General features: G+C 49.7%; 1 protein-coding gene across 1 annotated transcript; it reads left to right on the top strand.

Moving 5' to 3' along the window:
- The first annotated feature begins 12,226 nt into the window (after window positions 1–12,226).
- eef1e1 (eukaryotic translation elongation factor 1 epsilon 1) lies at window positions 12,227–17,817 on the top strand. The gene is made up of 4 exons (XM_084460788.1): window positions 12,227–12,325; window positions 13,082–13,279; window positions 15,803–15,898; window positions 16,495–17,817. Exons 1-4 carry the CDS (start codon window positions 12,242–12,244, stop codon window positions 16,636–16,638), a joined length of 522 nt encoding a protein of 173 aa, XP_084316914.1. The 5' UTR covers window positions 12,227–12,241; the 3' UTR covers window positions 16,639–17,817.
- Window positions 17,818–27,764: the final 9,947 nt, after the last annotated feature.

Genomic DNA, 27,764 nt, shown 5'->3' on the forward strand with positions numbered 1-27,764 from the left:
CTAACATACACACTCACACTAACAAACACACTCACACTAACAAACACACTCACATTAACATACACACTCGCACTAACACACTCACAACATACGCTCACATTACACACACTCACACTGACAAACACACTCACACTAACATACAGTACACATTCACACTAGCAAGCATACACACACTAACATACACACTCACACTAACAAACACTCTCACAACATACACACTCAAACTAACAAACACACACTAACATACACACTCACACTAACATACACACTCACACTAACATACACACTAACATACAGCACACACCAAAAGGAAGGGCAGGGCATATTTACTCTAGACTGACATCCTTGCTGCAGTGAGGCAAGACACAGACACACACACACACACACACATACACATACAAACACACACACACACACGCACACCCATCTACACTGATCTCCTGGCTACGACAAGAGAGGCAGGATTCTCACAGCTGGGGGTCTAATGGGCGACCCATTCCCCCAAATAATCACAGGCTGCCAAAAGCCATTACCTGGTGTCACAGCTGAATTTGGTGGTGTCAAACAGGCCGGAGAGAGAGAGACAGACAGACAGAGAGAGAGAGGGAGAGTCTGAGAGAGGGAGGTAGAGAGAGAGGGGGGGGGGGGATGAGAGACAGACGAAGTGCGAGAGAGGGCGGCGAAGGAGAGAGCGCGCTCACACCCTGTCAGAGTCATACCTCACGCCGGGGAAAATAACAGCTCGACTCAAATCGCAACAAATGAGGTGGGGACCCACAGGAGGGGAGCAGGGACGAATGGAGAGACAGGGCAGGAGAGAGAGAATCACAGGGCAATCACTGTGATGGATGTGTGTAACGGGGCCACACAAACAATGGCGGGCCAGACAGCCACGCACACGCACAAACACACACACACACACACACACACCCTGTCCCCCTTTCCCTGCAATGGTGGGGTCCATTCCACCTACCCCAATCCCCTCTGAGAGGTGGATCATTGGGAGGGGGGTTAATGACTGACTGTCAGTCAGCCACCCAGTCAGTCAGTCAGCCACCCAGTCAGTCAGCCAGTCAGTCAGTCAGTCAGTCAGTCAGTCAGTCAGTCAGTCAGTCAGTCAGTCAGTCAGTCAGTCAGTCAGTCAGTCAGTCAGTCAGTCAGTCAGTCAGCCAGTCAGTCAGTCAGTCAGTCAGTCAGTCAGTCAGTCAGTCAGCCAGTCAGTCAGCCAGCCAGCCAGCCAGCCAGTCAGGCCTGCACCCGCCTTGTCGCTGCGTTGGCGGGAGCCTGGACTGGCAGGCAGTGAGTGTAACTTCCTGTAATGTCCCCGGTCCCGGGCCGGCGCAGGCTGAGGAAGGTCCGGGTCGCCCCCTTCGCCTGTCGACGGCGGTGAGCCCGACAGGGACAGATCCGATTGGCCCTGACAAGAGCTTTGACGAGTAATTGCTTTAATCACTCGCCGGCTCGGGCCAGGGCCCCGGTCGGGTGCGGCAGCACAGGGGTGGGCGGGCTGGAGGTTCCTCCCCCCCCACAGACTACTGCTACCTCCCAATCCCATCCATCCTACCCCCCCCCCCCCCCCGCCCTCTCCGCCCCGTTCATTGCCCTCCTCCCTACCTCCCCTCGTCTCCTTCTCTCTCTGATTGCCGCCGCTCTCCCAGGCTGAGGAGCAGCATGCTGGCAGCGCTGTGAGAGACACACAACTCCAAGCAACAACAAACACAACAACAACAACAACACAGTTTCTACCTCAGTCTGACTCACAGCTAGGGAAGACCCGTAGAGGTCCACACACATACACACACACACACAGCCTGGCTAACATAGAGAGAGAGAGAGAGAGAGAGAAGGAGACGGCAGGGGAGGGCGAGAGGATGGATGGATCGCCAACCCCACCCTTCCCCAAAATAAGAGGCCATCAATTACGCCCGGTGGGTCTGGGGGGGCCCAGCCTCCCCTGCCGCTCCAGTGAGCCCCGCCAACTGGTGAGGAGAGAGAGAGAGAGAGAGAGAGAGAGAGAGAGAGAGACGGAGGACAGGATGGAGACGGCCACGTAGGTAGGGCTCGCTGTCAGCTCCACTCATAGGTGGCGCCCGTAATTACATGCGGGCTGTCGGCGCTGGTAGGCGGCCGGCGAGGTTCTCGCACGGCGAATAGTTAGAGAGATTGCAGCGGGGACGAGACAGACCTGACAGGCAGGCTACCCGCTCCCTCTCTCTCGCGGTCACCCCGACCCCCCCCCCTCCCGCCCCCCTCTCCTCGCCAGGCCTGGGCGGGCGGGCTCCGAGGCGTGGAAGGTGAAGCTCTGCGGTTGGGAGGGACGGAGCTGCGCTGGTTAATCACACGCCGTCTGGCTCGCCCCGCTGCGCAGTCGAGACAAAGGGGCCGGGTGAAGAAATCGAGATAATCCCTTCCCAATCCCGAGCTGATTTACTGTACCTCTCTGGTCACTCGGCGCGTGTCCTCGGCTCGCATCTCAAACGCCTCGTATCAGATGTTCGTCATCTTTTCATCGCTTTATAGGCCTACATGTAGACTATGGTTATATATGGTCTATGCTTTTGGTTATCTTGGTCCCATGTTAAGGGTTCAAGCAAGCACGCACTTACATCTGTCTGGGTAAGCCTTTGCGGAGAGAGATACAATTCAATAAATGTGAATAAAGTTAATTGTATTCACATTGCAGATACCTTTATCCTTAAATGTCACCATCAAGGGGTGACCGATGTCTGGCTGTTCAATACTGTAGGCCACACAGATTTGATAGCCGAACATTTTCCACTTAAGTTCTTCCCGGGGAGTTGACTCTGATAAAACCAGGAAGTGGGGACGAGGAGGGCAGGGTAATACATCCAATATTTCCCTTGATGACTGACAACCATAATGTCCGGACTGAACAGGATGTCGCGGCTGAGAGTTTCCAGGAAGTGGCTATCCGTGCGATACACATCGCTCCGGTTCCTCTGTCTAAGTGGATAATGCAGATAGGAAATTAACAGAGGGAGAGAACCTAAATGCACATGGGTTTGTTTTTTAAACCCCCCTTCTCAGCGGACCCCGGGGCTACGCCCAGATAGCCGTAGAGCCCCAAAGTTATTTAAGACTTATGCTGTATCTCCCTCTCTCTTCTCTGCTGTTTATGCTTTCTCCTTCTCCCTCTCTCTCTCTCTCTCTATCACTCTCTCTCTCTCTCTACCGCCTCTCTTTCTCTCAAACATCTCGCACATGTATTTTTCATGGAGGAGATTGAGTTAGCTGCCTGAGTTGGGCCTCACTGTGTCTGACCGTAATGTACAGAGCAGCTGAATTGGGAAAGGTAGACGCACTATACCTGCTCTGACAGTGTACAAGTTATTGTCAATCAATCAATCAATCAATCAAAGCTTTATTTGTATAGCGCATTTCATACCCAGAGGCAACACAATGCGCTTTACAGAGAACAAGGGAGGTGGGCATACGACCCATTCTCTACATATTCCAGATTGTCAGTTTTCTTCTAGTGATGTTTTTGAGTTGATGTAACATTTTCTTTACTAAAATGGCGACTAGTGCCCACCCCCCTTATTTACATTTTATAAGGTTAGAGTGAGAGTTAGTACATGAGCCGGCCAAACGACTAAGTGTCCTTCGGGGGCTCAGACCCAAACAAGTATACACCTGAACCTGAACTTTTCCCCTAACTACACTGCATCAAGCCTCAACGCTGATGATAAGAAGTGAACAGCAGGGTGCAGCAAGAGTGGTCCACCTTCATCGTTCCTTACCTGGACTCATCGCCCTTGACTGTCGTCTATTTCTTATCACAGGCCGACGACTTACAACTAAAGATGAAAACAATTAGGTTGTACTCGGTACGTCCCTGGTCCTTTGAGATGACATTGACCCTGATAGGGCCAAATGAAAAGAGTGTCGTTAGTGATGGGTCATTAGACGGTTAAACTGGGGTGTCACGGGGACTGGAGAGATGACAAGGGAGGTCAGAGCTCTCTAGGTTGGGTCAGTGTGGCTTTCTCTTGGACTACCTCTCATAATGTAAAACCTCTGATGGTTTCATTGGTATGGGATTTAATGTCCTCGGTAAATGTAGCTAACAGTCTGGTGGTTGATTTGTGATGTGATGAACTGTTCGTCTTCAAAACTGCACCGAAGATGTGAATGCAAAGAGCAGTAAACTATCATGTTGGATTTCATAAAACAAGGATTCCACCTGTGCGTGTGACTAGACAAACATACCAACGGAGCTAAGCTAGCCTTAGGTGAGAGATTTTTATCATGAAGTCATTGATAGCGCATACTGCTAGCCAAGACCGTCTTGTCATTATGTTACAAATGACTCTTTTTGTGCGAAACAGCTTCAAGGTCTGTACTTGAAAAGATTCGCAGCCGCAACTTGTCTGAGGAGAATAAATTCCCTTCCTCTGCTCACTGCCTTTATTGCTGTTGTTAGTCTCTGCTGTTTCGTATCCTCGCTGTAAAGCCCTCAGCACATTGGCGCTTCAAAGGAGGCACAGAATAAATCAAGACCACTCAAGATTAACAGTGGCAAATTATTCATGGACGCCAGGTCTCCTGGCCTGGCCCGGCCTGGGATATAGGACAGTAGGCTACAGTAGGCTACGTGGCGCAGGCCACGTGTCACAAAGCATTGGGCTAAAAGAACATACGTCCACACACACACACACACACACACACACACACACACACACACACACACACACACACACAGACAGACAGACAGACACACACACACACACACACACACACACACACACACACACACACACACACACACACACACACGGACGCTTGCGACGTCGACGCCGCTCCCAATCTGAGAAAGAGCGAGGGGGAGAGAGCGGACAGCGCGCGATGCAATTACGGATGCGTTTTACAAGTGCTGCGTCTGTTCGCGGAAAATAGATCCGCTTTATGTAATCAATGAAACAGCCGTGTTTGGTCGGGGAGGGGAAAACGGATTACCAGACGCGGGCTGGCGTGACTGGTGGAAACAGGAGCGGCGGTAATGCAGTCAAGGCCGCGCTCGGAGGGAGTATCCGTGTTGCGGTGACCAGCCCAGACAGCGTTTATTCCTTTTTAATGGGCTTTGGGCCCGTCTCCCATCGGAGAGTTTGGTTGACAATCTGACAAAGTTATCTCAAGATAAATGGGTTACGGGTCGGAGGGGTGGGGAGGGGGAGGGGGAGAGTGACATGACTTCCATGTCTTGGTTTGACAGAGGATGTAGCTGCGAGTGCTAACGTCGGCTCCAGGTCCCCTCAGGTAGATTCTCTGTGGCTGTAACTGCACACATGCCCCCTCTCGGTATATCTGATAGCTTTATTAAAAGGAAGGCACCAAAGACAGACCACACTGCATGGCCACCAGCGAGACGAAGCCTCCATCCCAGGGTCCAACATGTAGATCTCAACTCACTGATAGCTTTAAACAAGACCCTGTATCACCTACACCGTTTAACTAATAACCCTCCCCGTCACACACACACACACACACACACACACACACCACCTATCCTATGTGTTTTTACCCCTTCATCCCTCAGATAAACTCACTTTTTGGTGATCCTGTCAGTGCACGTTATCTCCACTGCCAACTCTCCCGTTCTCCGCTTTGGAGCAAATTAGGGCCCTAAATGTCAGAACTGCGGTGCTTTATTAAGTTAATTAGGCCCCGTATGAGATGACTGGCAGAGGATAACTCAGGCCTTCCACTGACAAACATTGAGGAGCGTTGACAGGCACTCGGCTCTGACACACACACACACACACACACTGTACAGCACACACACACACACACAGGGATAGACACACAAATCCACAAGCACAACTCTACACACAAACAGTATACACACACAGACACACACACTTAATACCTTACCTGGACTACACACTTAAGCCTGTGCACCTGGCTCCCAACACTACACGTAACTACAGTACGCGAAAAGACATTGAGAATCCGGCACATTCCAATGACTAGTAATTGAAAATGTAGCTTCTGGCCTGGCTCACTCTGGAGCCACATTTAGTCTCACAGTCCCCTGTACATGTTCACTACATCTTAGCCGCTTCAAAACAAGTGCTGATCAATACACATGTGATCTGTACAAATCGATTTGGATACCATAGACCAGGGCCGGTCTAATGGCAGCCTGTCTAAGCTGTCCCTCTACATGAGGGCCATTGTTCATTACTGTGTTATTTCATGGTATTCGTCACTTTGCGGGCTTCTGTCTTTCATTCTCTCTGTGTTGGAATGGCCTGGGGACAAACTGTCTGCTCTCCACACTAGCGTGTTGTAATGCTACTTCCCAACGATTTGCCTCGTGTGATTCCAGACTTTTGCGTTGGGCTGACTTAACAGTATGGCACGCAGGCTGGATTTCACATGGAGCATACACTATCCGGAATTATACTGTATGTCGAGTACAGTAGATTCTGAAGTTTGATTTATTGTGATCCAATGGAAATGTGTATTTCAGTGTGGGGAAAAAAACACTTATTGTATTTGTACTTAGCTGTTCTAGCCCTTTTACTTCAGCACTAGGTTAGGCTCTTAGATGTTTGTTTAGAAATAGATGCACCTATGAGTTCTGGGTAGTAGTACACTTGACTACCTATGTTGAATGCACTTACTGTCGAACGTTGTTTGGATAAAAGTGTCCATGTTATGTTGGGGGTAAATTAAACTAATAAATCAAAATGAAACAATATGACCTATGATAAACAGACAACTGTATAGTACTTCTGCTATTCATAATAGTGCAAAACTGTTCACCAGACTTGTACAAATCACACTGCATCCGAACTATATTATTACCACCAAATCTACCATAATCGTTGTATACTCCCTCCACACTATACATGATCACAACCAGAACTCTAGGCTTATCCCTACAATATCCATCCCACATAGCTCCACTATAAGTCCAGATGTATTATTTCTCTGTATATCCTTCAGTGTGTGAGTCACAGGTGAGGCCTGGTGGATTTTATCATAGGTTGCAGCCCCATCTGTCCCTGGGCAGAAATTGCCAATAAAGACGGTCTCATATCACCTCCCCCAATGGGGGCTAGGGACCTGTCAGACCAGCTATGATTCCCTGCTCCCTGAAAGAAAGAGAGAAGGAGAGAGAGAGATAGAGAGAGTCAGAGAGAGAATGGAGGGGGGGGGGGGGGGGTGCGGTAGTCAGGACCGAGGCACGGTAAAGGGCTTCCCAGAAGGGATATAGTGGACAGAGGCAGAGGAGAGACAAGCCCGCATCTCAGCTTCTCCCTTCTCACCTCCACGGGTCATGAATCAAACTAATGGGTTAAAGACATGGAGACAGATGAGGGCAGAGGATTTGGTTGTGGTCTTAACTCCAACACCTGGGCTCTGGAGCATGAGGCCCCAGACACTCAGGCTGGACCCAGGCCGAGCCCGTACCTCTGAACTAGAGAGCATCTACGAAGGAGGACCTGGAACTTGGCTGAGAAGTCTGTGTCTGGAGAGCTGCCCCAGCCAGCGCTACTTAGCGGCCTATGTGGGCAAGCGTGAGATGATAAAAACATATTCCATGATGTAAAATATGCCCTTTGTGCAGATAGCTGTTAAAATGTGATTAAGAAGAAAACAAAGGTTCTCCTTGTGCTCAGAGGAGGGTGGGTGGTGGTAGTGGAAAGACGAAAACCAGTATAGAAGAAAACCAGTTCTGCTATGCTCTGTCATAGCGTATTATGCGCCACTGAAATTCAGTGTAGATCATTTGGTTTATGAGAATTATAACAAATCATGCCTACATTCCTAGATTAGATTATTACAGGTGATTGGTGGTAATTCTTTCTGTAAGTGTGATTCTAGGAGGGGAAAATCCAAAGACAGTGTAAAATGGTGCTCCGGGAGCACAGACCTCCGCCCATGAATGCATTTTGTGCTCTGTGCGCACGCACGCACGTGCATGCGAGGATATGTTTTGTATTGCTGCATTCGTGCTTTATGCCAGTCCAAACCCAGCGTCTCTGTGACCTTCCCATTTCGAGATATAGCCGTTTCAACCCCCCATTCCCCCCCATCCCTCCACCAAGTGTGGCCCTTGGCCCATCCCTCCACCAAGTTTCATGGAAATCCGTCTCATAGTTTTTGCATAATCCTGCTAACGGACACACCAAAAAACACTCACTAACCAAAAACGTTACCTCTCGCCCTGCGCTGTTGCTGGGGCTGAGGTAAAAAATAAAACCATAATTTTATGGTGAACCCGCTGGACAATATTTAAGTCTGATATCACAGTCGGACATCATTCCTGCAGGTCCTTTGCATTATGGTAGCTGATCTATGTCTAATAGAGGGGTCTATGAGCAGTTTATTGTTCAGGGGAGATGCCAGGCCAAGCCAGATCCATCAATAAGTCAAATGATAGCCACTTCTGCCTCCCGGAACTGCCCTTCTCTGCAAACTTCTCAGACGGACAAACCTCAGAGCAATACTTTTATGAAAGAGCCACAGTGCTCCCTGCTGGCTAAAAGAAGCAACAGCCCTTGTCTGAGCTGTACACACAGGTCATGACAAGTGTGTGTGTGCGTGAGTGTTCCTGTTTTTGAGAGTGTGTGCCTGCTTGAATATGTGTACATTTAGTATATATTGAATATGTATGTGCACACATCTGTGGTTAGGTGGTCATATGTGAATATTAAAATCTGTATGTGTGCAACACACACATGTGATGTGTCAATACGGCTCAAGAAAGTTGCACATCAGTGTGAGTTTGGGTGTGTATTTCAAACTCCTGTGCGTCGCGTGAACTTTCAACTCTACACGGGAGCACAACTGCTCATTCCCGCCAAGAATTGTTCCTCTCAACCACGCGAAGAGACCTGCCATGGCCAATGGGCAACTTCAATAAGGACAATCTGAGTTTTCACAAGCTATAATGATCAAAATCCTCTGTCGGTTTGTTTTGTCTGAGGGGGACATAGCTACGGGTGAGGGGACTCGGAGCTGTAATTAACTTAAGTGACTGTTGCTAGATGGGAAACGGAGTCTGGGATGGTACCCAGTCCCCCAGCGTGTCCCGCAGCAGTGTGTTGAGCAGAGGAAGGAAATGGAGAAGCTGTCTTCCTACTTTCTCTCTCTCTCCTCTCTCTCTTTCTCTCTCTCTCTCATTTCTCCCGGCTCCAACTCCAACCGCATGTACACCAATGACAATCTCGTGTCAGAAATGTTAGACTTGAAATGCCACAAAAATGTCATCGTTCCACCCATCTCATCACCCCAACCCCCTTCTCTCTTTCATAAACACACACACACATGCACACTCATTTGCATGTGTGACTGGGGGCTGACCAGCTTCTCGAAGCTGTGGGTGGTTTTTGCTGAGTGGAGAAGGGTGGTTGCTTTGTGGATTGTGATGAGTACCAAAAGGCCGGCCTGGAGCTCCAGGATCTGGCGCGATGGGACTTTCATCCACTCCTCCTCTGCCAGAGAACAGCAACAAGGGGAAAAAAAGCAGAGGACGTTGCTGATGACTCTCTCGTGACTTGTGCGCTAAAAGTCAATGTGGAAGGTGAAGAAGTGTGTCAAGGACTGAGCTCGCAGGTTATTTAGGACAAACAGACAATTACAACAACAGGTTCAAACTGAGGTGTACCTGTTTTCCCTCCCATAAACAGATTGGATGTCTCCTCAAATAACCCTAACCCTACATTCTTGGGAGTGTGTTACAGCAAGAAAACCCTGATACACAGGAGCAAAGTAGCCTAAATGCTCATCCATAATTACAGTAGGCCGAGCCCCCTGTAAAGGCTGTGTCTCCTCTTAAAGTGCTGGGAAGAGACGCGAGGCAGAGTGCAAAAATAAAAGTGGACAAGATGGCGATGTCCACGTCCATTTCAACCTCTTCTCAGCTACTGTCATACAGACGAGCTACAGTAGCACCCATACGCAATTTAACCCATTCACGCTGACGGCATGCACGTCTCTGCTCATTACTGATCCTCCCCTTCGTGTGCATCTGTATGCTTGAGCATTCCGTCGATAACCAACGAGTTCAGAAAGGTAGCGAGGCAGACAGCTCGGCGGAGGCCTTGCAACCCGGCTCGACAAATCGGCGTAACGGTATCACGACGGGGCTGTGCGGATACCCACGAGGCCCCGCGGCGGTATCGGTGACTCGTACAGTATTATTCTTTCACTAACGTGACCCTGGGATTATATATCACAATCGCCACGAGAAAACTCCCACAGGCTATGGACCGTCCCGGAGACCGGGGTGTCCTTCTCCTATGTCCGCCTGTGGAGAGTCAGACCGGATGTGGCAGCTCCAAGGCATTTAGTTGAAGGAGGCGCACTTCATCGCTGCAGGCATTAATTTATGAAAGCCCTACTAGGGTAAAAGTGGCGTGCCATGACACACACACAAACAGTAAAAACAGGACAGGGAACAGGAGAGGGGGGAGAAAAAGGCAAATTAGCTTTACCTTGCTTGGTAGCATCTAATCATTTGTGATAGTCTGCATACTCATTCTTATAATTAATTTGCTTTCTGGGACAGCTTTATTTATTTTTTCCAAATTGAGGTTAAAAATAAAATCGGTTGTTGGAAATTAGAAGCACATGTTATGACGTGGTAGGATGTTTGTGAGGATATGTACTAATAAACATGAACATATAGTCCACACAAAGCCCTGTGCATTCGAATCTATTAAGGGGAGGTCATGGAAATATGTCCACAATTGGATGAATATGATAACTACGTGCATATGTGTAGATACATGTATGTATGTGTGTGTGTGTGTGTGTGTGTGTGTGTGCGCGTGTGTATGTGTGCATGTTGTTTGACTCTCAGATCGATTTATCAACAGGACTGTATGTATGTAGACCTATGTATGTATGTATGTATGTATGTATGTATGTATGTATGTATGTATGTATGTATGTAGGCTATGTATGTATGTGTGCATGTTGTTCGACTCTCAGATCGATTTATATAAGGTAATCAGGCTATTATTTTTTATGTGTTTAACATTATCCTTACGATAACACACAGTGCCAGGAAGTAGGCCAACATGAAAACAATAAGGGATAAATGCCTATGTGGAGCAGTTGCCCTACTTGTACCTGTTAAGAGGTAAAAGTGATGAAGATGGACATGATTGAATGAAGGTAAAAGGATGCCACAGGACACCTCAGCAAAGTGTCAAATCAATATAAAATCAATTTTATTTCAAAAGTACAAAACACGTTGATCAAAGTTCTGTACACGTCAAAGCAAGGAGTAAAAATACACAAATAATCACAATCAAAAGGCTAAAAAAAGTAGTCAATTCTGATGTCACACACGCACGCACGCATTCACGCACGCACACACACACACACGCATGTGCACACACACACACACACACACACACCTGGCCCTCTGAGTTAAGAAGCAGTGTTTGATTGACATGTGACATTTTGTTATAGAGAAGTCACAAGGAGTGTACACATCTAAACAGGCGTGACACATGGTGTAAGAACAGGCAGACACAGGCAAACATGGAAGGATATGCACTTTATGCAGAGGCAAAGTTTACTGCAGGACTGGAGGAACTCTAGACCTTCCACTGTCATTTTGATTACATTTTCCACAAATCTCAAACGGTGGAAAAACAAGCACGTTATGAACTGCAGAGACCAACATATACTTTTCCTTCTTATTTTTTGATGTTCAGTTGAAGCCAGGTTGCATGAGGGCCCCAACTATATTGTAGTAACTTGTCTTGAGAAAGCCCAGTAGGTTGAAATGTTGACTCAAAATGTTGTTCACATGGATTAAAAGATACAGCAGACTATTCCTTTGCCATCCAGCAATTAAATGGATTTGTATGTCCTTGTGTCTCAGAATTGTTTATGATTCATAATGATTCAGAGAGATTGTATTATTTGAATGCAGAGTGAGAAAATGGTTGATTTATCATGACCTAAGCAATGATATGGACAAAGATGAATAGAATAAAACATGACAGACAATGATAAATATTAAATAGAAGTAATGATGTCAAATAGCCTATATAAAACACTGATCACCTGATGACTATGAATGTATCCCTTTCAGATAAATGACGCAATCTAATTAAATTAATAAACAGTCATACTTCTTGTTCTTATTGGCTCGATATGATGTCAGTTTACAGTGGGTGGGAATGAGGAATTTTGGCCAATCGAGACAGTCGCACACGCCCACTCAGCACATCATCGTACAGTCCCAAAGATGGCGTTGAAGGAGCTGTCCTCGTTGGAGAAATATTTAGGATTAAAAAAGCCTAACAAATTCAGTACACAGGGGGACAAGAAGGTGAATTGTCTATCTGAAAGGCCGCCGTTTCATACACCAAGCCAAGTACAGCTGTATAGCCCAACTTACCCTGTGAATGTGACTGTAGAAGGAGGTGGTTGTGTGTTCACATGCGAGATAGACGGCTAGCTAATGTTAACACTTGTAAACTAGCTAGTTGGCTTGCTACATGCTTTGTCAGAGACCCAAACGCCATCGTTTCGAAGGTCTCTGATTGTTGCCTTGATTTCTCGGCACTGTCCTCGGAAATGCGTGTATGATGCTGTAAAAGATTGCTAGGTAGCTAATGCTAGCTCGTTCAGCCTAGCCGGACAGGGAGCACCATTGCGTCACATGGCCATGTGTGTAGATCGATTGTCATGCGCATGTGCAGTTGGGTTGCTATCTCACGCCGTGCATGCCTACCGCTGGACATGAAGTGGACACAGCACATATCCTAAACAAATGTCGTTTTATAGTTAAATAAGCTGAGCCACATCAGTTGGGTTGTTTAGTCGACAAAGAAATACCCTAGCTATGTTTACCATTAGCTTCACATTCATACCAACTATGTTCACTCATCTCTAAACTGGTTTGTTTTCTGTCCTCTGACCCAGTTATTTTTTTCCTGCTCACCCTGACTATTGATCAATCGTTCAGTCGTTGAATTGTCATAAGATATTAGATGTGCTCCACACTAGCCATACCCACATCCCTCCTTTTATTAAGATATTAGATTTGCTCCACTCTAGCCATACCCACATCCCTCCTTTTCAGCTGCCCGTGCTTCAGAGTAACAGTGGACCTCCTCTGGTTGGCCTGGTGACCATCGCCACTCACCTGGTGAATGAGGCCAAGCGGGCGGAGTTGCTGGGCAGGTCAGTGGAGAACCGGGCCGTGGTGCAGCAGTGGCTGGAGTACCGGGTCACCAAGGTGGACGGCTGCTCCAAAGAGGACGTCAGGACCATTCTTAAGGTAGTAGCTAAAACACTCAAATGACACTGACAATTACTTAGTAATGAACTTCATATCATTATCTAATGTGTTACCTGACATCCAACACCTCTCGTGCTGGAATGAGACCGGCATTGTTACAGTTTGTACAGGATCAAGAAAATGAAGATGATTCGCACGCTTTTGAAACGTCTATAACTGGAATTCAAGTCGCTAATCTGCATGGGTTATATCAGATGAGAAAAAAGACAACTTTTTTAAAATCTTAGCTCAATTTGAATGTCTTTCACACTAAAATGATTAATCAGAACAGAGTGACAAGTGGAAAAGGGCCAGGATTATAGCGCTCGATAGGAAAGTGTGCACAAGTTGGTGCTGAGATGAAGACAACGTGGATGTCTGTTCCTGGGACGCGTGGCGATGGCTCATCCTCGATACAGACGCACTCAATGTTTTGCGGTGGCCCAGAATAAAGAGGAACTGCCCCCCCCAGCGTTTTCTTCAACAACATGCGTGGCTCGTTACATCACGGAGGGGGTGGTCGTCACGGGAATACGGGCTGATGAGGCGGGAAAATGTGGTGGAAAGCCCCGTCTGGGCGGCAGGCTCGCCACAGTAAATGCTTTTAATGGGCGTCTTCGTTGGCTGTCGACGGCGCGAAAGGGACAAGGAGACCACCGGTCGGCCGGACAGCCCCCCCCCCCCCCGGCGCTGTCACGTCAGCGGGACGCGTCAGGTCACGCTGGCCCCCGGTGTGGATGTGGACAGGGCCTTTTAAAGATTTGAATGGTGACACTTGAGTGTGGCCCTTGGCACTGGTTCTCATGCCCTGCCGCCCTGTCCTGTTCATTCAGCTATAGAGACGTAGCGCTGTTTAGGGGGAGCGACGTCCAAAGTTTTCTTTGTCAAGTCCTTCACCCTTTTCACCACGGCTTGTGGTCAGAATCGCAATCAGAATTCGTTTTATTTTCACGTACGGGTAATTTAACTTTGGGGATGGTGCACGGAGGACTTGAATGTAAAAAAGAAGCACAGTAAAACAAAGTAAGTTGAACGTAATCGAAATATACACAATAGAAGTAAAGTAGTAAGGCTATTATGAGGCTGTATGTGGTTATACATAAGTTATAGACGATATGTGAGGCTATGTACATTACAAATTAAAAAGCTAATGTGTTGCGAACAAAAATGGAAAATGTACAGATCATTTGTCCGGTATTGTTTCTGGACGTCCTGGACTAACGTGAACATTCGGGGCAGGCAGCGTTAGTGAATTCCCAGTAGTTCACTTGTTTGTGAGCCTGGGGGAGGAAACGGTTCAGGTGGCGTGAGGACTTGGCATTGATGGATTGAAATCTTCTGCCAGACGGGAGTTTTTAGGAAAATGTGGTGACCGGGGTGAGAGGTGGTGGTCTGGTCACCAATGGTCTTCCATGCTAGCCTCATGGTCCAGTGATGGGCAGATTTACGTCCTTACCAAAGAGACCCCAGGTTCAGACCTCTGCGTGTGCAGTTGAGCTGGGGTAGAAGTGGGGGAGCGGTGGGGTTGAGAGTGGGGGTGGGGGGTTGATATCCTAGGTTGGGGTGGGGGTGTAGCTGTAGGGGAGGAAGGCACGGATCTGATTGTGGCAGAGGAGTCTGCTGCTGCTTCTGCCTTCATGCCCTGCTTGGCATCGCACTCCTGCTGCACAATAACTTCATTTGCCCTCAAGACGCTCTTGGCGTGTGTGTGTGTGTGTGTGTGTGTGTGTGTGTGTGTGTGTGTGTGTGTGTGTGTGTGTGTGTGTGTGTGTGTGTGAGAGAATGCAGCGCAAGTGCTAAAGATGGTTCCGTCTCTTGGGACCTGCTCAGCCACACACACAGACTTGGAGAAGCTTCATTAGATTGGCAGATTCATCCCAGGCGTTAGGCAACAGAGAAAAGCGAGTCTGCCCTCGTATGGCATCTGTGCCAGCCCATACCACGAGTGGCCAGTGTGGTGGGGGGGGTTACGCGATGGCAGGCGGATATCCCCCCCCTCAGGTCACACATTATTGAGGTCCAGATCCCACGCTAGCTAACTAGACAGACCCTGGTCATACGAGAAAGTGGCGCAACCTCATATGTAGGTTAACTGGCTACCTAATGAGTTCTGGGGCCTGGCATGACTCCACCAGCAATAGCGTCAATCTCCAAGATCCACGCTAGAGTTGGAAGTGTTCTTATGTTCGATTTGGGGTTTGAGTAGTGGCATATGAAAAGTGCGGAGTTGACATAACGCTTGCCCATGTTTTTGCGTGTTTTTGTGTATCTTTATTATCTTAAGTATGGAACAATAGTAATAAAAAAAAAACGTTTACAGAACTTGTTTTTAAAAATATGAACTTGATATGGAAATAACCCGATATAATTGTAGGGTAATTTTCCCTACTTTGTTCTTGCCTCAACTTCAACTTTTTGTGTTTGTCCTGCCAGAGCTATAGTCTGCGCAGCCCAAATACTGCAGACTTAACAATCCATCTAACCGACCTTTTTTCCCCGTGGATGTGTGTATTTTTTCCCCAGGACCTCAACCTCTACCTGGCAGACAAGGTGTACCTGGCAGGAAACCAGTTCTCCCTCGCCGACGCGCTCATGTACTACGGAGTCCATCCCCTCATCGTAAGTCGCCGCCCGCCAAACCGGGCCAGCTCTCGCTCCAAACAGGCCACGCGAGTTAATAGGCAGTCTGTCAGAACAGGCCACACAATTAAACCAGTCATACGGCTACGGGGCACGGATAACAACTTGACTCAAGGAACAGAAGAGGAGGAGGGGGGGGGGGACAAAGAATAAAGAGAAGTGGCACCAAGTGTTGTGTTTAGCCCTGAACCGGGGCCAAGGAAGTTTGTTTCTCAAACGTCCTGGGGGGGAGGGAGGGGGTTTGGGGGGGAGGGATCGGCATCACATGGTGAGAGATGTCAGCAGTTGTGTCGGAGATGAGAGTCTATGCTGCCAGCCACTAGGCACAAGGAAGTCACCCTGGGTTTTGATCAGCGTGTGGTTAACCCCGAGACTCGGCTGCCCAGACTCCCCTCTGCGGCACTCTTGACATTCAGCTCACAGATGTGTTCTGCATGGGCGCAGGCCGACGGTATTCGGGGCTGGTCTGAACACCAACCCCCCCCCTCCCTCCCTCTCTCTCTCTCTCTTCCACCGCCCCCCTCCCTCTCTCTCTCTCTTCCACCCCCCCCCCCCTTCCCTCCCTCCCCCGGTAGGTCGACCTGGCCGTCCAGGAGAAGGAGAAGTACATGAACATGACCAGGTGGTTCGACCACGTGCAGCACTACCCCGGGATCCGACACCACCTGGCCCCCGTAGTGGTCCTCAGGAACAGGGTCTACACTAGCGGACACCACTGAAAACCCCATGGGCCATGTGTAAACCCCCCCCCCCACCCACCCACCCACCGTATTCCAGGTCTAGCCCCACCCCCCACACCCTATTGGCTACTTGGGATAGCCGAGTGGTAGGCATGGGGCGCACATAGAGGGGTGCTGTTGTGTCACCTTCCCCTTCTCCCTTCTTCAGTTGCCTGCCAGCAGTTTGGTGTCTTCTACCTGAAACACACACACACTATACGGGGGGGGGGAAACCGGTCACAAGCCAGTGGATCGCTGTTTTTTGGTCCCTCGGTTTGATTTAGTTTGTTTTATGTTGTTTTTGTCGGTTTTATGTTGTTTTTGTCGGTTTTATGTTTTTGTCGGTTTTATGTTTTTGTCTGCTTTATTGACAAGGGATGCTGTTAAGATAGCTGTGAACTGTACATACACGCTGCTATCTGAACCTGGCCACCTCTTCAGGGCTTTGTATTTATGTGTTTGTGGCAGTAGAGTTTGCAAATATTTGTCTTTTATGTTTTTGCAACTCGTAGATCTTTTTGCTAAAACCCGAGCCTTGAACATAAGACTATTAAAGAGAGTACCAGTGAGTATTGTAAGGAGTTTTGTTTGCGATGTCCCTTTAAAAGAAACTATTTCTCTCTCGCAATATCAATGTGTCTTTAATTCCTAACACGTCCAATCAGAGCCAGTGTTTACGCCGGGGGGGGGCGCAGAGGGCGAGGCTACCAGCTGCCACGAAGACGTAGCCTCCGCGCCACGCGCACGGCGCCCCAGTCTCCCAGGTCACGCCCCCCTCCAGGTGACAGCCAGCCGACCAGCCAGCGCGCCATTTCAGCCCTCGTACCTGGGGAGCGGCACAGGAGAAGCGCCCGGGGGCCCGGGGCCACCCTTATGTGACACCACATCTACAGAGAGACCCGCACTCGCAGACAGACAGGGGTTTAGTGAGTTAGCGATGGACGTTTCCCTCAAGTCTGTCGAGTCGGGGGTTTTCCCAACAGCAACAGAGCAGCTGGGTCGGCTTTGTCTTAATGTGGGGGTATAGAGTCATGTCATCGGACTCCATCAACACTTTTACACCCAACTTGTTTCAATGGGAATATTTTTTCCCCTTAGAGGCTCGTTTTTGTGCAGCTACTCATGTCTGCGCCATTGATGCTGTGTTATTTAATGTTAATCATATAAGGTCATCTTGTGCCAATAAACCTGAAAGGAAACGCAGTCGTCTCACAAGCCTTATCTTGTCTCAGTTTATTACTTCAAACCCTGTAAAATTCAGATAATTTGTCTATAAACTTTGATCATCAAGCCAACGCTTGGGACCAACTGTACAATGCTCTTATATGTTTGATGAAAGTGTAAACTTGTGAAAGCAGAGTCACACAGTCATTTGAGCAAGCCTTGTGACCAGATAAAGATGAGATATGTGCAGCATGCCATAATAGGCCGTCTGTCCTGTTTGTATGTGTCTCATTGGGATGTTACTGTTGATTACTATTAGGTCACATTTTATGTTCATATCTGAGGTGTTGATGGGTGTTTGGAGATAACATTTCATGGTTGGAAACTGTATGAGGTAACGACTAGCTTTCATCAACTCCCAGACACCTATCTTCATTGAACATCCTAAAGAACTTTAAAGGTTTCTTTCAGGAGTTTGCTGACTATCACCAGGATGTCAGAATGTTAGTGTCACAAGGTCTCCCAGCTGTATTAGCTACTGACGATCAAACCTCCAGCCCAATTAAAGACAGAGCCAGAGATGAGGCCACAGCAGGTATCCCAAAGAACCCAATTAGTGGCACTGCTCCTCAAGTACTCCAAAGACCACGATGCACCTCTCCACAGGGGCGGCCAACCACGAGGACCTCGGAATAAAACCGCCATCTCCTGTACCCCGGAACCTTTGGCCCAGCAGGGGGTGGGGGAGTCTTAATTACCCCCAACCCCTGCTGAGCCAAAGGTTCCTCCAGGGTCAAGTGGCTTGACATATCAGCAGGGCTCACTGGTGGCTCCAGCTCTCACCAGGGTCCTATCTCTCAGTATCTCTGCTCTCCACCTTCCCTCACACTCTCACACACACACACAGTCATGCTTTCCAGACCTGGAGGGGACATACACTAACCATGGGATAGACATATGGGGAGCAGAGGTCAACCAAGGTGAGTTGAGTCGCCCTCGGGACAGGAACATGCCGGTGTGAAACCTCTGCCGCAGCAGCAGGCTTAGTCGAAGATAAAGTGTTGGGTAAGGAGTTGTGTCTCGGAGTCAGCTCTGCCGCGTACCTGGAGCAGATTTAGGGATATCTTCTGAAGTGACTGGCTAACATTTTGCTCTGTCAGCGAAACAGTGGGTAATGATGTTCAGGGTTGTGGGCTCGATACCCACTGGATAGGCAATAGCAAGTCTAGCGCCACTACACAGGCATCTGCAAGGGGAGGAAGTGGCATCGTAGATCCAGGCGGTTTTAGGACTTAGCCTTATCCCATGGTGTCATATATCTGCATAATGAGAAGCAAATGTTTGGAGTGTAATCACGTCACATCATCACTCGAGACAGTGTCAGTCCCAGTCTGCCATGATTAGTACAACCCCCCCCCCCCCCCCCCTTCGTTAAGTCTCATTAATGAGATCGGGAGAGCGATCTGCATGGAACTCGGCGTTGGAAAATAGCACTCTCTCTCTCTTTCTGTGAAACAATCAACGCTACGTGGAGCGCGTTAGCGTGGGCTAAGCCCTTGTGACAGCCATCGCCCTGCCATGCCCTTATAGATTATGGCAGTTCTACCATGCGCCTATAAAGATGGCATCTGATTGTCAATTGCAATTACGCAAGGCCTCGGCAAGACGCAAAGGACGTCGGGAGGGCAGTCACGGCGCCGTGTTTTCCGCACACACTCTTTTAAGTGCAGTCATCGGTTCAGACTTCCGAACCCCCCCAGGGCGGCACGTTGAGGGCGAGACATTGGCTCCACTTTGTGTACTTCGTACTTCACTTCTTCTGGAGGGACAGAGGGAGGTGTGTGAGATGAGCCGGAGCTCGGTCTCAAAGTGAACTTGTGTTTTACTGTCGGTGGTCATGCTCTGGAGCAAAGTTTATCTCCTTGGGTTGAATCTCCTGAGAACGAGGCCTTGTTTGTGAGAGAGAGAGTGTATGCGTGTCATTGTGTTTTTATGGTTGCTTGTGCATGTGCGTGCCTATGTGCGTGGGCGAGTGTGTGTTTGCGAATGGAAGAAGTCTTGTGGAAAGTTTTTTTTTTTTCCCCTTCTTGGTTCTCTTCTCTCCTGGGTACGAGGCAAGTACAGCCATGCCGCCGAGCGCACACGGAGCCCAGGTGTGCGGTGGCGAGGACTTTTACGGGGACGCATTCGCTCACATCGTCAATCAGAGAGACGGGAGGGGGGCTGAATACGGGGCATAGGTGCTAAAGTATATATGTGCATCCCGGGGCTATGGGATCACACCTTAACTCCGCGGCACGGATGAAAGACCGCTCCCGAAATTAGCCGCCTCGGTCGTTCGCCAGTCACCCCCCTCCTCTGCCAACCTGTCTCAGCTGCACGCAGATGCCCATGTCCTGTGTGTGTCTCTCTGTGTGTGCCTGCGTGTGTGTGTGCGTTCAAGGGGTTGGGTATTTGTCTTGGGGGCAAGGGGTGAGCTAGGGGTGATGAGGGAGAATTGGGGTGGAGGGGTGGGAGGTGTGCATACCGTGCGAGAAAGGTGGAAGACAGCGGAGTTACTCATCTGGCTGAGCCACAGCCACGGGGCCTTTTCTCTCCCTTATGCGGTTTGTCTCCGCTTGACGTTGACAAGCGATGAAACGATCCCGAATCTATTTCTCTCTTTCATCCCCCTGCTTGTCATCGAGTCGGCGCGGCTGCGGCTCAGGAGGTAGAGCGGCTCGTCCGATGACCGCAGGGTCGGTGGTTCGATTCCCGGCTCCTCCCGTCCACGTGTCGAAGTGCCCTTGGGCAAGACACTGAACCCATAATTGCTCCCGATGAGCGGGTTAACGCCTTGCATGGCAGCTCGCCGCTGTTGGCGCGCGATTGAATGGCGGGACAAGAGGCCATTGTAAAGCGCTTTGTCCTTTAAGGTAGAAATGTAGGCTACTAGCCAATATAAGTGCAGTCCATAGCCTACCATTGACTTATGTTTGTTCTCTGTATTTTTAATGTGTTTCTATTTTTTTAATGTGTTTGTAATCTCGGTGGCATTGGAAATGAGCGTAACCTCAATTGTCTTTTCGCGAATAAATAAAGGCTTGAATGAATGAATGAATTTACCATCAAGTTAGTGAGGTGCCCACACTAATGGCGCTCACCCGCTCGGTCTATTACACATTCAGTAGCCTACCTCTTTTTGGAGGATGTCCGTCGTGTATTTCCACCACCAAGGTTGAAACCGGCCTTCCCCTCCGCTCCCCCTCCTCCCCCGCATTGTGTGGCCAGTAGTCAAACGGCGACGGCGCTCTCTCCGCCCTCGCGTATTCAAATTTGCAGGAACATTCCTTGGCTACATTTTTTCAGCTTCTCCGCCCTACAGGTCACGCCACATTACTTTAAGATGTCCCTCCATGCTGTAATGGTCTCTGATAGACTGTCCGCAGGGTGGGCTCACTGCCCACTGAGAAGTGACCCTTAAAAGTTTTTTGCACTTGAAACCCCCGTGACAAAAAGGGGGTGAGGGCGGAGTTCTGGCAACCCAAGGCGATCAGAGAGAACGGAATGGAAGAGGAGTGGTGCGGGGCTTCCAGATACATTCCTGGGTGAGAAAGAGAGACAGAAGGAGAGAGAGAGAGAGAGAGAGAGAGAGAGAGAAGGAGCTCGAGGGGGTCTATAGTGCCCTATAGCGACATCCTGTAATGACCACCCTGGAAAAAAGAAAAAACAGTCTTCTCATTAGCATAGCTCATCTGCATGGGGCTGTGTGAATTGTTAATTTCTCCACTCCGCCTTATTACGAGGCAGGTTGGTTTTAATTCGGGTTGACTAATTTATTTAAACCTGGAGTGAAATTAGCTTCTACTCCCAGCTACAGTTTCCCTTCTTATCTTGTCACATTTGCGTAATGAAAACACACGCACACACACACACACACACACACACACACACACACACACAGCCTGATGGCGATTTAATGGAACAACATAAACAAGGTTTGATATATCATTAACTATAATTATGTGCCGTTACCTAGCTGACCTTTTGTACCGGCGTCTGGGTAGACAGGCTATTTCCAAGGAAGAGCTGACATTGAAAGTATGGCTAGTTTTCCCAGGAAGCGTAGGCTATACAAATTCTGCGTTGATTGAATGACATAAACACAGAGCAGGTCAGTAGACGTTCCTGCCAGCTGTTTCTGTCTGCGTCCACCTCAGTGGTCAGAGCCGCACAGAAGGACCAAGGCCGCAGGGCCAGCCAGCCAGCGTGCCGCTGATGGATTCACCTTTACAAGGCATGGTTATGAACCAGAAGTGCACCTTTTACTCTTGCCTGACTGTGTGTGTGTGTGTGTGTGTGTGTGTGTGTGTGTGTGTGTGTGTGTCTGTGGGACTTCACTGCTCACTGGCTTGATTCTGGACTGAGGGCATGAAGCTGTAGACTGGCAGAGGGGACGACCCCCTCTGCTCATTCACTCCGCTCATTGCTCACTAACTCTCTCTTTCTCTCTCTCTCTCTCTTTCTCTCTCTCTCTCTCTCTCTCTTTCTCTCTCTCTTTCTCTCTCTCTCTCTCTCTCTCTCTCTCTTTCTCTCTCTCTCTCTCTCTCTCTCTCTCTCTCTCAAACACACACCCACACACACACAGGCAGATGCATTCATGACCTTCCACAGCAGGACTGGCCCATGACCAGAAGGAGAGTGGAGGGGTTGGAGGTTTAGGGTTCTGGATCCTGGAGAGCAAGCCAGCTGGGGACTTGAGTTTTTTACCCATCAGTGAACATTGCCTTACTCCGCCAAATCTCACTTCGAGAGGCCAGGCATACTTTTATATTAGTGTTTCGCACTGCTCATTTGCACCGCCCTGTCTTGTCTCTGCACCCTGTCTGATGTTGTCTCTGTCAGTGTTACGCACCATTGACCAAAGCAAAATCCTGGTATGTGTAAACTACCTGTCCAGTAAACTGATTCTGATCATGACATACACTGTTGGCTGCTATTTACTTTCGCTAGGAGCCCTTGTTAGCGAGCGCGGTGCGCGCACATGAACTCTTCAAGTGATTTGTGTTAGCAGACCAGCGATTGGCTCAATGGTTGAAGGAGGGCTATTTCCCAGATTGCACAGAGTGGAAGGGCTTCATCTGACTGTGAGGGTGTCTAATGCAAGCTTTATTTAGCTGCACATGACACACAGCTGATCGACAAGGTCTTTTGAAGCTAAGAGCAGAGCCTGCGTGAAATCGACATTTGCAGCCCAAAGGACGGCGGCCCGCTCAGGACAGAACCGCCTTTGTGGCGCCTCAGCTAGGAATGGGGGTGGGGGGGGGGGGGGGGGGGGGTAGGAGGCCTTTCTCTTAACTTGCGTTGCCTCGCCACGCACACACACACACACTTACACTCACACACATTCGCTCGTACTGCCGTTGATACATGGCTGCTTTTCTCCTCGGCCCAGGCCGCCAGCCTTTGAACTGAAGGCTCAAAGGCCGTGTGTTTGATAGCGGGCGGAGGGATGCGCCATCAAAGATACCGCGGACCGGCTGATGGTGGCGACGGATGACGGGGGTTAGCCAGCCTCGGGGATGATGCTCGGCATGACAATAGACCCCTGTGTCTGTTACTTTTATCTCAGGGCTCGGCATCCAACGCACATGCACACACACACACACACATACACACACATACACATACCAGCTGACACATACTCGCATACCTGCTGAAACACACACACACACACACAGTCAGGACATCCCCAGAGGGAGGGAAAGTTTGCCTTCTTTACGGCCCTTGCGGACTCCCCTTGTGACTTTCACAGTGAGTCACGCTGTGCTCCGTGGCTGCACCCACCCCCAGCGTCTTAGCGGCAGCATGTGATAACCCCCACAAGGCTCCCTACGCGCTACTGAATGGTCGCCTGTGTCCCTCTCGCTGTCAATCTGCGGCGCGTTATCTAATTTCATGGCAAGTCAATGGCATCGCCAAGCCAAGAATACATTGGTCTCTATGGAGGCACGTGTGTCACGCTGAGCTGTCTCATATCCTGGATGGAGAGGCCCAGAAGAGATGCGCTTCTTCAGGAAAAAGAGGTTTGATAACACAGGAACAAAGGATAAAAACACAGACTCAATCTGATCGTTTCTTTACGTTTTCGGATGCTCGTCGCGAAAACGGCCTGATGGCGCGCGTGTTACATCGACGCGCACACAGAATGGAATCTGGAATCCCCCCCCGGCCCCTGGGTTGAAGGGTGTCATACTCCCCCTCCGGTTTACTTGGGGTTCTCTTCTGTACTTCTTTCTTTCCGTGACACCTTGTGATAGGCCTTGCCCCCAAACCATCCATTACGATCATAATGGCTCCCTTTCACAGCCCTCATGAAGCGTGTCAGCTCCGAGCCGAGGCAGCGCTGAAGTGAAGTCAAAGACAGTAGGGGATCGGCTCCAGGGACCAACGCGGAGGGGACAGACGAGAGGAGAGAGGAGATGATAGCCTAGCGACTCAAAATCTAGCTCCACCCGATCAGCTCTGTTCGGTAACACCTCTCCAGGGATGAGGCTGGAGGGGGAGGGGGGTGTTTGGGTGGGGGGGGATTGGAGATGCTTCCCCCCCCCCCCCCCTTGGGAGTAACCTGGCTCAAGTCCATCCTCACACTCACACACACACACACATGCACACAGATATCCAAACACACACACTCCTAGATGCTCTCACACAGACACACACAAACACACAGATATATGCACACACACACCCGCAGATACCCAAACACACACACACTCACACACCTAGATGCGCCCACACAGACACGCGCGCGCACACACACACACATTAACATGCATACACTATACACACATACAATACACACCAGCTGACAGGCAAGCAGATGGATACACACATATACTGTACACATTTGTTTGCACACACGTACGGTATGAACACATTCCCACAGGGACATCCACACACATAACCTACATATGCGTGGCCGAAGATCTTTGCCTGGTCCTTGCTGGGGGCTAGTGTGTGTGTGTGTGTGTGTGTGTGGTAGACAAAATCCTTGGCAAACAAAGAGCTTCTCTTGAGGCCTGGGGGGTCAGCTCCCACCACACACTCTGACCAGGGAAGGAACGAGGGATGAAGGATGATGTGTTCAGAGTAGCAGGAAGAGGAGGACAGCAGGAGGAGAGGCCTTAGGTAGACAGCGTTTACAGGGCATACATATTTTTGTAATACCTAACGCAGTAACTACTGAGTAATTACTATGTTGAGTATCGTCACTGTAGCAAGTAATCCGTCACTGCATAATGTACATTGTTTCAATTGCATTACCACTGTGAGTTCATTCTACCCTTAAAAGAGCAACAGCCTCTCAGAGAGGCACAACACACACATACACACACGCACACACACACGCACGCACACACACACACACACACACACACACACACACACACACACGTACGGGCGACAGCATCTCCCTCAAGGAGGACCACCACAGTGTCCTGCCATGGCGAACACCAGCGCTAAACTCCTGTCAGGTTCTATCTTGTGCCCCCTCCCCCAGTGCCTAACTCCCCCCCCCCCCCCCCTCTCTCTCTCTCTCTCAGGACGCAGAGCTCTCTGAGGGGGTCATCCTGTCCCACTCAGGGGGGGGCGGGAGTCCCCACGTCCCCTCTGAGGGGTGTTCCGTACTGTCTGTCCAAAGAGCACCCGTCTCGGTGGTGCGGGGGGCTACGGGGGGCAGCGTGTGGCGGAGACGGCACAGAAGGATCCGCTAGGACTGGCAGCGCAGCCGGCAGCCATCTTTACTGGACTGGCAATGCTGCTGTTGAAAGGTAGTTTGATTTTTTTTTAAATGATGATAGTAAAACAGTGTACCTCAATGACAGCGTATATGAATTGGGCACTACTGTTACAATATCCAGTAGTAACCTTATCTAAAAAATACAAATAGAAAATATTCTGAAACTTTTCCTTATTCAATCAAATTAAATCTGTAGTCTTTTTCAGTATAATGTTCATTGTAAAGTACATTTATCACAGTAAATGTTGATTTAATATTTTATTGTATTTATTTTCTAGCTGTCTTCCTTGTCCTAAGCTGGTTGGAAATGTCTGTCCTCAAACAGCATATCTCTCCAGGTGACTGCTTAACCCTGGCAGTAATTGTAAACTTGCCCCTGGCACTGTATGTGAGGCTGTGTGTGTGTGTGTGTGTGTGTGTGTGTGTGTGTGTGTGTGTGTGTGTGTGTGTGTGTGTGTGTGTGTGTGAGCGCGAGCGTGTGTGCGTGCGTGCATGTGCGTGTATGCGTGTCCACATCTGTGTGTGTGTGTGCATCTGTGTGTGTGTGTGTGTGTGTGTGTGTGCATATTTGTATGCATGTGTGCATCTGTGTGTGTGAGTTTTGTGTACATGTACATGTGTTTATTTGCATTTGCGGGTATGTGTGTGCCTGTTTACTGTACATGTATGCATGTCTGTGCTATACATGGCTGTGTTTGGGCATGTCTATAACATTACATCTTCTAGTGTGTGTGTGTGTGCGTGTGCGTGTGCGTGCATGTGTGTGTGTTTGTGTGTGCATAGGGATTTCAATATGTTCCTCCACAGGTTCACACCAAGGGAGACGTTCCCTACACTGTTGTTGTTCTGTGTGTGTGTGTGTGTGTGTGTGTGTGTGTGTGTGTGTGTGTGTGTGCATGTGTGTGTGTTTGTGCACGCGCGTGTGCGTGTGTGTGTTTTCAGGATAGGAAGCAAAGATGAATAAATAACATTTTATAATACCTCCTCCTCGCTACGAGGGGCCAAATCTTTTCAGCATTTCCAGTCCTGTGAGCTAATTTGACAGCTCACAGGGTGAGGCTGATTCCCCTTCAGAGAGACAGGTACCCTAGGGCAAGCCAGCTGGATTGTGGATGCTTACAGATTTGGCTTTGGCTTCCTGCTGGGTGTCATCTGTCTCCTTGGTCTCGCGGTGGATCATTTTTTTCCGCCCCCCCCCCGCCCTCCCCGCCCCCCCCGACATCATGTGCCTGAGCGGTTAGTGCCTGCCAGGCCCTGTCTGTCCGGGTCGACCATCAAACCCGGCCAGCGTGCACCTAATCCGACGAGGCACAGTTCCAAACACGCCGCCTGGCCCCGCCAACCCCCCCCCCCCCCCCCCCCCCCCAACGCCGGGGGGTCAGGAGAAAACCGCGCCCCCACCCCTCCTTCTCACAGACACACACAGAGGCACGTACCCCCCCCCCCCCTCACTCTTCTCTGTCCGTCGCCGCCGCCACCGAGACCTCGCCCCCAAAGACGAATGTACGCGGACGCTCACGCCGACCTGCGAAAAGTCCACGAGCCGGCGAGACGACCTCCCCCTCGTATCTACTCCCCCTCCCCCTGAGAACGGACGCCGCAGAAGTGGGTAGGGTAGTAAAAGAGGGCCGGTCTGCGCCACGGGGACCGATTTAGCTCCCGCACTAAAAAAAAAAAAGTCTTCCTCCCCGTCGCCCCTCCCACTTTTCTCCAGCCCCCCCGCCCCTCCTGCAGCCACCCTGCCCCTTTCCTGTGGCTGTCACTTTGATTTGCCGACGTTGCGGTGGCGGGCCCTGCCTCAACAGGTTTGGGCCTGTCCCCCCGCCTGTTGCCGGCAGTCCACTTCCGACGCCGCCGCTCGGACGAGGGCGATCTCACGGCGGTACAGTGGAATGTCAGACAGTGCCCCCCCCGCCGCGGGTGAAATGACAAGCCGGCTCCCGTTAATCCCCGGGACGAGCCCTTGAAGCATTTTCGGGGCCCGCCGAGAACAGTAATCACGGACGACACGGTGACTCCACCCAAGGAGGAGGTTTTACGACGACGAGACGGTGGCTTGACAAGGTTCGCTCGTCCCGGAGACGGGGGGGGGGGGGGGGGAAGAAAGAGAGAGAGAAAGAAAGAAGGAGATGAAAAAAAAAGAAAAGGAAACTCCCCAAAAAGCACATGACGACTACATATG

Source organism: Borostomias antarcticus (genome assembly GCF_949987555.1).
Source record: "Borostomias antarcticus genome assembly, chromosome: 2".
In the NCBI taxonomy this organism is placed as follows: domain Eukaryota; kingdom Metazoa; phylum Chordata; class Actinopteri; order Stomiiformes; family Stomiidae; genus Borostomias; species Borostomias antarcticus.